The 12,082-nt window shown below is 45.3% G+C and overlaps 1 protein-coding gene across 6 annotated transcripts in view; it reads right to left on the minus strand.

The window, feature by feature from the left end:
- Positions 1-1,040: 1,040 nt before the first annotated feature.
- Positions 1,041-12,082, minus strand: part of DLGAP4 (DLG associated protein 4) — a 93,329-nt gene continuing 82,287 nt past the window's right edge. For all 6 annotated transcript variants that reach the window (XM_060120413.1, XM_060120412.1, XM_060120414.1 and 3 more), the window contains 3 exons: positions 4,349-4,440; positions 3,246-3,401; positions 1,041-2,397 (listed from right to left, as the gene is read on the minus strand). In XM_060120413.1, the coding sequence (XP_059976396.1) occupies positions 2,179-2,397; positions 3,246-3,401; positions 4,349-4,440 (467 nt within the window). In that variant the 3' untranslated portion in view covers positions 1,041-2,178. The remainder of the gene's footprint in view (positions 2,398-3,245; positions 3,402-4,348; positions 4,441-12,082) is intronic.

Genomic DNA, 12,082 nt, shown 5'->3' on the forward strand with positions numbered 1-12,082 from the left:
TGACCTGGCTTTGGCGGAGCTCTCATGGGTTCCCACAGCCTCCCTGTGCTGCGTCTCTTTCTCTACCATCTGCTGCAGACTGGAACTCACCTATGGCCTGTTCCGTGTCTCCCCCACCGGGGCGTGAGCTCTATGAGCAGGGTAGGTGCTCAGGAAGTGCATCCAGTGCATGTAACTGTCAGGGTGCAGGCAGCTGCTGGGGTACCAGGTGCCCCGTCCTGGGTGAAGCACATGCAGAGTCGGGGTCTACGGAGGGGGCGTGAGTTGTCAGCGTGGGCAGCCCATCTCAGCTCCCATAGAGCAACGATGAAGCATTTATTTCTCTGGAGGAAGCTGGTCAGGCAGATGTTACACACTCATCTTTCGGGAAGGGAACCGAGAGCTTAGTTTTCTTGCCCGGGGTCACAGAGCTGGTGCATGAGAGCGCTGGCATTACAGTTTGCACTCGTCAGCCTGTCTCCAAGGAGCTGCCACTTGGAAGGGGTCTGGCTGTCTCCTGGGGCGTCTACTCCACCCGCCTCATCCAGCCTGGCCCGTCCCGCTGCAATAACACCATGAGCCCGTGGTGCACGTTACCTCATTTATTCTCACAACATGCCTGTGAGGTAGGGAGGGGCGGGGACTGTCCCCATTTTACAGAGGAGGAAGTTGAGGCACACAGAGGTCAAGTGACTTGCCCAAGGTCACGGCGGCCAAGCTGGAACGGGCCCTAGAGCAGGCCCGCAGTTCACCCGGGGCCCCTGTGGCAGGTGCTGGACACGAGGACGTCTCCAGTGCCGCAGCCGTGGCCACAGGAGAGCAGCCGTCGTGCACGGAGCTTGCTGCGGGCCTGGCCTCGCCCTCTCCCTCCCTGCCCCCCACCTCACCCTGCAGGCCTGGGCCATTGCAGCTCAGGGCTCATGATACCCTGGGAGTGGGGCTGGGGGGCAGGGGAGAGAGGAGGATGACCGGGGTAAAAAAATAGAAAACTCAGAGGCCAGGCAGATGGGCCCATGGCCGGGGTGGGGGGGCGGGTGAGAGACAAGAAAAGGGGGGGCTGCTTACACACAAGGTATATATTTTTACACACACTTGTACACACACCTAGATATAGTACATGTAAAAATATATGCTATTCACACACCCACCTCCTGCCAGGTGCCCCCGAGAGCCAGCGGTGGCGCTGGTGGGCATGGGTGAGCAGAGGGGCGTTTGTTAAATATACACTCTAAGGTCTATGTGCATATGTACACATACGTACAGACACAGCCGCCCGCCCCTCGGGTACTGTACACAGGCTCGGCCAGGGACACATGACCCCTGGAAAATGGGGTCCCTCTCTTGAGTGGCCCCTGCAAGTCACTCTAGGTCATACATTTTGCTGAAGGAAGAAGGAGCTGGAGAGAAGAAAAAGGCGGGAGTCTGGAGTGTGGTAAGCTGCGGTTTTTATCTCATTCCCACCCTCCCCCCCCAAAGACTTCAGCCCTCCTCATGGTCTCAGAGAGGCGAGTCACCCACCTGACGCCGCCTAGGGCTGGCAGATCACAATGGGAGGGCTGCTTCTGCTGAGAGGAACCTATATCTGCGTGTGTGTGCGCGTGCGTGAGCACTCGGTGGGGGAGGGGACGCGTGTCCATCTCTCTGTCCTCTGGGCTCACCCACAAAAAGGGCTGAGAACCAGAAAGCCGATAGTCAGGATGGTGACCCCTGTGTGAGCTCTTAAGGGAAAAGAGAAAAACATAAGAATGAAAACTCCAAGGTCAGAGCTGGGGTAGCCAGGAAAAGGAGGAAGGACATGGCAGGTGCCCAAGGCTGCCCTTGGGCTGTCGTCATCTTGTAAACAAGCTAGTTTAAGTTCTCATTAGATAGAGCAAGTAAAAAGACCGTAGTCTAGAGGCTGGGCCGGGGCGTTGCCGAAGTCCATCTATCTAGTCCACCACGGCCAGCAAGAGGAAAAAAAAAGTTTTATAGTTTTGTGTTTCTGTTGATTTTTTTGTGTGAAGTCTTCATAACCTAAAGCTGGGAGGGACCCAAAAAAGCCAAATTGTGAGCCCTTGTATGCGTCAATTTGAAAGTTGGCTCAGGGTCTCTAGACAGAATAACCATACTAAAGGTTGAGAAAATTTTGTTCCTTTCGCATTTAGTTTGTAGGTTTCTTTTTTTAATGACTTAAAATTGTTTGCTTCCTGCTTCCTGGTCTCAGAGCCGGGTCTGGGCCTCAGGGACATAAATCTCGATGCTGTCCGCGCTCTCCGTGGCTGAGTTCTGCCGCACGGAAGCTGCCCGCTTGGCCGCCAGGAGCCTCTTGCGGGCCTCCTGACGCTGCTTGTCCCCAGCGTCAGAGGCCTTGTCGCGGCTCACTGCCGGCTTGGATTTGGCTGGCTTCTTTGGGACCGGAGGGGGTAGTTTCTTCTCTTCCTTTAGTGAGACAGTGAGGAGAGAAGAAAAAATAAAATAAAGGTGCCACCTTTTGTGTGGCGCTACCACCCACCGTATGCTGGCAGCTGGAGCCTCCACCCCAGCTTCCCCGCATCGGGCACAAGCAACACACATTTGGAATCAGAAAGCCACAAGAAGCGATGATGGTGGGAATAGCACAAGGCATAGGAGCAAAAAGCAAGCTTACAATCCTAGAATGTTCTCGAAGGAAGGGACAGACAGATCACCTCTTCCCACCCCTGCTTTGACCCACTGAGGGCCTGAAATTCACGCAGGAATCATATAGCCAGAGATGGGATTTAAATTCAGGGCCTCCGACTCCCAGGTCACATTTCACATGCTATTCTAGGGGATCAGAACTCACAAGGGCCACAGTCCGGTAACCAATAACCAAAGGGGTCACTGGGTGCCACTGTTTTACAGATGGAAGCCTGAGCCTCAGGGAAGAGGCTGGCCCAGGAGGCAGAATCGGGTCCAGACCCCTGTACTCCTGGCAGCGTGGTCCTAGGAGGACCATTTTTCTACCTCCAGGGTTCCAACGGCCATGTCTATGCTAGTGCTCTGGGCTGTGGGCATGTGTCTCCCGCTTTCTGAACATGCAGGGCAGGAAGGCATGCTTCGGGGGGAGGTGGCAGCCTCAACTACACAGAGCGAGTGGCATGCTGGACGAGTGCCGAGCATGGACCCCGCACACTGATGGACGTGAGCCCCCAGCTCAAAGACGACACACAGAGAAGGGAGCCAAGCAGCACTGACCGATGTGGCCAGCGTTATTGCCGACCAGGAATTTGTCCCTGGACTTCCCCTCCGCACTGCTCCATGCTCACCTTCCTCTTCTCGGGGGTCTCCGCCAGCTGCCAGCTGTTGGCCTTGAGGTGGTAGAGCTCATCGAACTTCATGCTGATGTCCTCAATGGACAGCTGCAGCAGGTCCCAGAACCCTGCCAGGTCCTGGGCTGTTGGACGTGGGTTGGCATCAGGGTTCTGTGGGACAGATGGGGATCAGTGGGGCAAGCAGGGCAGAGGCTTGTCGTGCACCCCATCCCAAGTACTGTCTCCTAGCTCTGCCAGCCCTGGTTGGGTTCTCTTGAGGCCTGGTCTTACTCTCCTGTTCCCAGGGTCGGGTCAGTATCTGTATGAGCAAATGAACCCAGTTCCTGATTACTGCTGGCCCTGATGGTGGAGAGCTTTGCGAGGGAGAGACAGTCCTATCACGAGAGTGGGTCCTGCACACACATGGGGACTGAGGCCTTCGCCACCACTGTAGGGCTGCAGTGAGGAAGGCCCTCATGGCCTCAGCGTGTGCCAGGCAGGCAACTCGTCTCATTTTACAGGGAGGAGGCAGGATCACTCCCAGGTGGGTGTGATTCCAGAATCCGTGTGGTTTCTAGCCCATCATTCTGTTCTCTGACAGCACATTCCTCATCAGGACTTCCCCAGTGAACGCCCAAACCCCTATGGGTCCGAGAGACAAACACTCGCCACTGTCCTCCACCCCTGGGGGTACACCACCCCTGCCAGATGGAGAGAGGCTTCCACAGGAAAAGCTGCTGCCTAGCGGCGAGGGTGAAGGAGAGGGAAACCCACCAAGCCTCATGGTGGTTATTTCTTTAGTTCTTACCTTGACTGTCTTCTTAGATATAGAGTATGTTGTATATAAATAAATCAGTGCTAACTGATTTTTAACTTTCATGTGGCTGTTTTTACATAGAGTTCACTTTTCTATTTCAGAAGGTAGTAGAGATCTGAAAGGACCATTCCTGGCCCTTTTCCTGTGCTAGGCACTGACATGCACCACTGTCATCTTTCCAATGCCATGAGGAAGCAGCACCTTCTCCATGTTAGAGAGGAGGTCACAGAGGCTTAGAGGCTAATCCAGCTGGGGGATCTGGCTAGAAGACCCACTGTGGAGGAAGAAGAATCACACTCACCAAGTTTTGCTCACAGAGGCCCCGGAACTGCTGGAATTTCTGCGACATCAGTAGCTGGGCACTGCCCACAGCACTGAGGACTTTCCCTAAGACTGAGAAAGAGAAGGTGGAAAAAGACTGAGCAGAGCACAAGGTCTGCTGGGGTGGAACACAGGATCAGGGTCATGGCTTTCACCTCCCCTCCCCGCCTTAGGATACCAATCATTATTTGGTGATGGCAGTCAGTCTTCATTTTATTTACACATTAACCCACTCTCACTCTGAAAAATGCAAACCAGACACATAAAGTAAGCCCCATCCCCTAGTTGCTAAGGATATTTTATGGCAATAAATTTAAAAACTAAGTTTAAATGGAAAAAATTTTCAGGAAAACATAAATTGCTATCATAGACTCAAGAAGAAATAGAAAATCTGATTAGGCCAATAACTGTTTTAAAAAACTGAATCAGGAGTTAATAACTGAAGATTTTTAACTCCTGCTTCAGAAAAAAGAACCAGGCCTATGTAGTTTTACAGGTGAGGTTTTACAAAACCTTTCGGGAATAGATAATCCCTGTTGTTTTTTTTTTCTTTTTGCGGTATGCGGGGCTCTCACTGTTGTGGCCTCTCCCGTTGCGGAGCACAGGCTCCGGACGCGCAGGCCCAGCGGCCATGGCTCATGGGCCCAGCCGCTCCGCACATGTGGGATCCTCCCAGACCGGGGCACGAACCTGCATCCCCTGCATCGGCAGGCGGACTCTTAACCACTGCGCCACCAGGGAGGCCCGATAATCCCTGTTTTAAACATTCAAATTCTTCCTGAGATGGGCTTCCCTGGTGGCGCAGTGGTTGAGAGTCCGCCTGCCGATGCAGGGGACGCGGGTTCGTGCCCCGGTCCGGGAAGATCCCACATGCCGCGGAGTGGCCGGGCCCGTGAGCCATGGCCGCTGAGCCTGCGCTTCCAGAGCCTGTGCTCCGCAACGGGAGAGGCCACAACAGTGAGAGGCCCGCGTACCGCAAACAAAAACAAAAACAAAAAAACAAATTCTTCCTGAGAGTAAATAAACAGAAAATGACAGCAAATTTCTGGAGCCCTGAGAGAACACAGGACATGCCAAGAATAGGGCACTTTCATTATGAACATAAAAGTCTTAAAGCAAAGAGAATCTAACAGAAGAGTTCACCATGAAGTGTTTAGCCCAGGAATACAAGGTTGAAATCTTTTAGTGTGATTTCCAGTTTTAAAGTGGTGGCAGGAAGATGGTACTACCTCCTAACCCCCTTAGAAATCACTGAAAAGCAAAACAGAGTATAACAAGAAATCAAAATGCAAACTGTCTCCTGACAGAACTCTCGAACGTAGTATATGAGGAAGGCTGCCACATGCAGTGATAACCACACAAGGAGGATTCTTGGGGTTGAAAGGCTCAGATAAAGGTGGCAGTTCTGAGTTCTCAAAAGTAGCATAACTTGAGAGGAGAAGCCAATAATCTCTTATGTGAAATAAAAAGGGGGTGTGGACTGCAGCAGGAGCGTTCCTGAACCTGGTTCAGCACCAAAGGTGGGGGGCAGGGGGACGAGGACGACACTGCATGGTAACCGCCCTCTAGCTGCCTGGGGAGAAGACCAGGCTGAAGAACGCACCCTGCACCCATCACCATGCCTGAGGAATTCCTGCCAGCCTGGGACACAGTCCTGGCTCCTCTCCCACAGTGGTCTACTTACAGCAGCTCATGAAGGAGGAATTTCACCTCATTCAGAAATTAGTTATTAAAAAGGAACCAACACAGGAGCTAAACATGTTATAGGAGCAGTAAATGGCAGATGAACATTCACCAGAAAGTCGTTGCCAGAGAACAGATGAAAAGTGTGACATTTAGCCACAAATATTTAAACAGTAGTTCAAAGCAGAGATAAGGTGCTCTGAAAAGAGATGCAAGACATTGGAAGGGGATAAAACGAGCTCTGGAACTAGTGCAAGAGAAAAATCAGGCATCACAGAAAAAAGGGCCATGGTGCACACAGCACTAAGAATAAACCCTGATGAAAACAAATAAGGACAAGGAGGACAGGAGTGAAAAAGCTCCTGGCGCAAAACACTTACACTGCTAGATTAACAAGACGTCTTAAATGAATAGCTAAGCTGCTGGGGATAAAATGACCCCCCACCTGCAGAAGGTAGTGGGTATATGTGCCTGGCTTGGTCTAAAGTAGGATGGGAGGGCTTCCCTGGTGGCGCAGTGGTTAAGAATCCACCTGCCAATGCAGGGGACATGGGTTTGAGCCCTGGTCTGGGAGGACCCCACATGCCGCGAAGCAACTAGGCCCGTGTGCCACAACCACTGAGCCTGTGCTCTAGAGCCCGTGAGCCACAACTACTGAAGCCCGTGTGCCACAACTACTGGAACCTGCGCACCTAGAGGCTGTGCTCTGCAACAAGAGAAGCCACAGCAGTGAGAAGCCAGCGCATGGCAATGAAGACTAGCCTCTGCTCACTGCAACTAGAGAAAAGCCCACGCGCAGCAACAAAGACCCAATGCAGCCAAAAATAAAATAAATAAATTAAAAAAAAAAAAGTAGGATGGGAATAAAAGGAAAAGTCTCTCCTGAGAATTCCTAACCATAAGACTGCACTTAGGTACCTTATTTTTTAAGAAATAAAAGAAGCAACTAGATGTATTAAAAAGATGAGACTATTTTAAAAAAAAGTGACTGAGAGACATGGAGGAGAGAGGGAGACTTAAAATACATCTATCAGAGCTCTAAAAGGACAGAGAGAGAATGGAAGAAAAGAAATTTATTCAGAGAGATGATTCAGAATATGAATAAACGAACCATCCCAAACTCATTTTATGAAGCTAGATAACCTTGATACTAAAACAGGACAAGGATGAGAAAGGAAAATTACCAGCCAAGTAATTCTGCCTTTGAAGAAAGGCAAAATTATTAAATCAGATATTAACAAAAGTACAACACTGTACTAAAATAATATAACTCAGCTGGGTTTATTCTGGTAATACAAGACTGATTCAACATTAGAAAATTCTAATGACTTCTGATTCTGGCTATGAAAAACCAGTTACTATCAGACAAACTGAACCCTCCCCACCAAGAAAAATTAAAAAAAAAAAACCTAAATAAAATACCAAAAACAACAAAAAAATCTCAGGGTATTAAAAAATTACCAGGACTTCCCTGGTGGTCCAGTGGTTAAGACTCGGCGCTCCAATGCAGGGGGTCCCTGGGTTCGATCCCTGGTCAGGGAACTAGATCCCACATGCTGCAACTAAGACCCAGCACAGCCAAATAAATAAATGAATAAATATTAAAAAAAAAAAAATTACCAAAGCAACCAGAATTTGAGAGGCTAAGATGTCAGTGAGAACGGAAACTATATTCAGCCAAGTCTGATATTCTGTACTGCCTTCTACCCCAAGGCATCTCCCAGTTTATAAGCAGCACAAGGCTGAGGGGCTAAGAAGCCAAGCAGAAAGTGGTGGTTCAGAGTCTGAGAAGCTAAGCAGAACTTGTGGCAGTTCCACGGGGACAGAGAGACCAAAACTGGAATTTGGAGCTACCAGAGCAGACAGGACTTGGGGGAAAGAACATCAAGCTGAGCAGAGCTTCCAGCAGTCTTAAGATGGGGGAGAAACAAAAATTGAAGCTCAGTGTCTGCCAAGGACGAAGGGCTTGGAAATACTACAGGCTGTCACAAAACCCAGCTCTGAATCAGCTCAATCCGAAATTAGATTAAGTTAGTCTGGCCCTACTCTGTCTGCAAGAAGCAAAAGTAAATTCGTTCCCAAAGAATAGAAAATCGTCTTCAAAAAAAAAAAAGAAGGAAAAAAAATCATCCTGAGCTTCAAGTTCTCTCTGTAGTTTTCGTATACAGTTTCTGGCATTTAATAAAAATTACCAAGCATGCCACGAGGTAGGACCAAATGACTGCACACCAAAAGAGAAAAATCAGCAAAACGTAAAAGAATTATAGGGGATGTAGGTACTAGAGGTATTGGACCAGGGCTTTAAAATGACTGTGAGTATGTCCCAGAAAATATATGACATGATGAGGAATTTCAGCAAAGAACCAGAAATCTATCAAAAAGAATCAAATGGAAATTCTAGAACTAAAAAATAGAGTAACTGAAATTAAGACTGCAATAGATAGGTTTAATAGATTGGTTATAGATGAACTATAAAATAATCCAGTAGAAAATATCCAGACTGAGGTCCAGAGGAAGGAAAAAAAAATGGAAAATACAGAAGAGAGAATGAAGAAGCACAAGATGTTGGCAGTCTAAAATATGTGTAATTGGAGTCCACAAGTAGAGAAGAAATAACATGGAGCAGAAATTTGAGGAAATGATGGCCAAGACTTTTCTGAAACTGATGAGAGTTATTAAGGCCGCAGATTCAAGAAACCCTGTGAGCATCAAGCTGGAAAAATACAAAGAAAACCATACCTAGGTATCACAGTAAAATGGATAAAACTCAAACACAGGAGAAAAAAATCTTAAAAGCAGACAAAGGGGCGAAACAAATTCTTCAAAGAAGCAGCAGGAAGACTGACAGTTGACTTTTCAATAGAAAGGCTGGAAACCAGGACATAAAGACATATTTATAAAGTATTGAAAGAAGATCAATACATACTTATTATTCTATACTTAGCAAAAATACTGTTCAGGGACTTCCCTGGCAGTCCAATTGTTAAAGACTCTGCACTTCCACTGCAGGGGGCACACGGGTTTGATCCCTGGTCGGGGAACTAAGATCCCACATGCCACGTGGTGCGGCCAAAAGAGTAAATAAAATAAATTTAAAAATAATAAGAAACAAAAGCCTGCCTCCTGGAGGACAGTTTTTAAAAAATACTGTTCAAAAAAAGAGGGAGGGCTTCCCTGGTGGCGCAGTGGTTGAGAATCTGCCTGCCGATGTATGGGACACGGGTTCATGCCCCGGTCTGGGAAGATCCCACATGCCGCGGAGCGGCTGGGCCCGTGAGCCATGGCTGCTGAGCCTGCGTGTCCGGAGCCTGTGCTCCGCAATGGGAGAGGCCACAACAGTGAGAGGCCTGCGTACTGCAAAAAAAAAAAAAAGGAAAAATACAGACATTTTGAGACAAATGCTGCATTAAAATAAATACTTAAGGGAGTTCTTCAGGCAGAAGGAAAATGATCCTAACTAGAAGCAAAGAAATAAAGGAGAGAAGAGTACCAGAAAGAGTAAATATGTGGGTAAGTAAATACTGATTGTATAAAACAAAAAATAATGTCTTGTGGCATTTAGAACATATATATAGAACTGAAATACTTAACAGCAATAGTACACAGGTTAGGAGGGGGATAAAAGTGATCTAAGGTCCTTGCATCACCTGTGAAGTGGTAAATGTACTAATTTAGTCTTTACAAAGTCAGGGATGCAGGTTGTAATCTTTAGAGTAACTGTTAAAAGAATAATAAGCTAACATGAAAAAAGTGGAAATAAATACTTGATTAATCCAAAAAGAAAGCAAGAAAGGAGAAAAAACTATCAATGAAATTTACCACATTACAGATTAAAAATTATCTAAATAGATATACTAAATTTCATTAAATTCAACAATTTTCTTAACCAGAATAAGCGTATCTACAACAGACCTATAGTAAACATCATACTCAATGGTACAAGGTTAAAAGCAAATCCTTATTTACAAATAGAGTAAGAATACAGCAAGATTTCTAGATATAAGATCAATAGAAAGGCCAAGAGCATTTCATCAACAATAAACAGAAAATACAGTAACAAAAAATACCACTTACATCCCTCCAAAATTAAAATACTAATCCAACAAATCTTCAAAAAATATGTAAAACTTTTATGTGGAAAATATAAAATTTAAATGAAAGACACTAAAGAAGACCTAAATAAATGGAGAGACATAATCATGTTTTTGGATAGAAAAGAATTATTCATAAACATGTCAACTTCCCACCAAACTGATCTACACATTTAATATAATTCCAATCAAAACCTCAATATGGACCTTGAAAAGCTGAGTCTTACAATTTATATGGAAAAGCAAAGAGCGTATGCCAGATACTCCTGAAGAATAGGTTGGGGGAACTTGTCTTTCCAGTTATCAAGATTCATTAGACAGTTATAACAATGAAGATAGTTAGATTTGGGCCTAGGGATAGACTAATGAACAGAATAGAAAGCTCAGAAATAGATCAACACATATAGGAAACCTGATATTTGTCAGGGCTGTACTGCATATCAACAGGATAAGGATGAACATTTTAATACATTATTATCCAATGAGAAAAAATTAACATAGAGCCTTATCTCACTCCATGCAGACAAATTAATTCCAAGGGATCAAGGACTTAAATGTGGAAGACAACTCGAAAACTGTTACAAGTAAACAGTAAAATATCTTTTTGACTTTGGGAGAAGGGTGGATTTCTTAACATACAAAAAAGTATAAACCATAAAGGAAAAGATTGATAAATTTACATTAAAATTAAAAGTATCCATTCATTCAAAAGATACCATAAAGAAAATGAAAAGATGAGTTGCAAACTGGGAGAAGACATTTACAATACATGTAACTGACAAAGGTTCCAGAATCTAGATATGTAATGATCACCGATGAGGCAATAAGAAAAAGACCACTTAATAGAAAAATGAGCAAAACATATGAACAGGCATTTCACAGAGGAGGAAACATAAATGGCTAATATGTGAAAAGATGCTCAATGCCATGAGTAACCAATGAAATGCAAATTATAACCACTATTTTATAACTGTGGATTAGGGGAAAGAAAAAAACCTATTACATACTAAGTGTAAGCAAAGATGTAGAGCAATGGGTACTTTCACACAGTGCTGAGGGACTAATAAATTGGTGTAATCACTGTGGAGAACAATTTGGCATTTCTTATAAATCTGAACACAGGCATACTCTGTGACCCAAACGTTTCCCAGTATATACCTTAGAGAACTCTTGTAGAGGAGACATGGTCAAATATGTTCATAATAACCCACAGTTTATATCAACTTAATGGTGTGAGACTGAATAATTTATCCCTGAGATCAGGAATGAGACAAAAACAAGGATGCCCCTGCTCTTGCCACATCTATTCAACCTTGTGTTGGAGCCAGGGCCATTAGGCAAAAAACAAAATAAAAGCAATCCAGGCTGGAAAGAAAAAAGTAAAACAATCTCTATTCTCAGATTAAATGCTCTTGTATGTAAAAAATTCTGAAGAATTCCCCAAAAAACAGTGAGGTTACAGCATACCAGATCAACATACAGACGTCAATGGAATTTCTATACAGTAACAATAAACATCTGAAAACGAAAGTAAGAAAACAATTTCATTTGCAATGCCATCAGACAGAATAAGATACTTAGGAATAAATTTAACAAAAGAAATGTAGGACTTGTCCACTGAAAATTACAAAACATTATTGAAAGAAAATGTCAAAAACCTAAGTAAGTGGAAAGATAGCCCATGTTCATGGATCAGAAGACTTTAAGATGGCAACACTCATCAAATTGAATTACTGATTTAACACAATCCCTATTAAAATCCCAGCTGCCTTTTTTGTGGAAACCGACAAGCTGATTCTAAAATTCATATGGAAATGCAAGAATGAAGTATGAACTTTAGAACTTCCTTTAGTGAGAACCTGAGAGCTGGCAATAAACTTCTTTTATTTTTATTGAAAAAGTAAAGCTGGAGGACTCACACTTTCCAATTTCAAAGCTTA

The sequence above is a fragment of the Mesoplodon densirostris genome, chromosome 16 (genome assembly GCF_025265405.1).
Source record: "Mesoplodon densirostris isolate mMesDen1 chromosome 16, mMesDen1 primary haplotype, whole genome shotgun sequence".
In the NCBI taxonomy this organism is placed as follows: domain Eukaryota; kingdom Metazoa; phylum Chordata; class Mammalia; order Artiodactyla; family Ziphiidae; genus Mesoplodon; species Mesoplodon densirostris.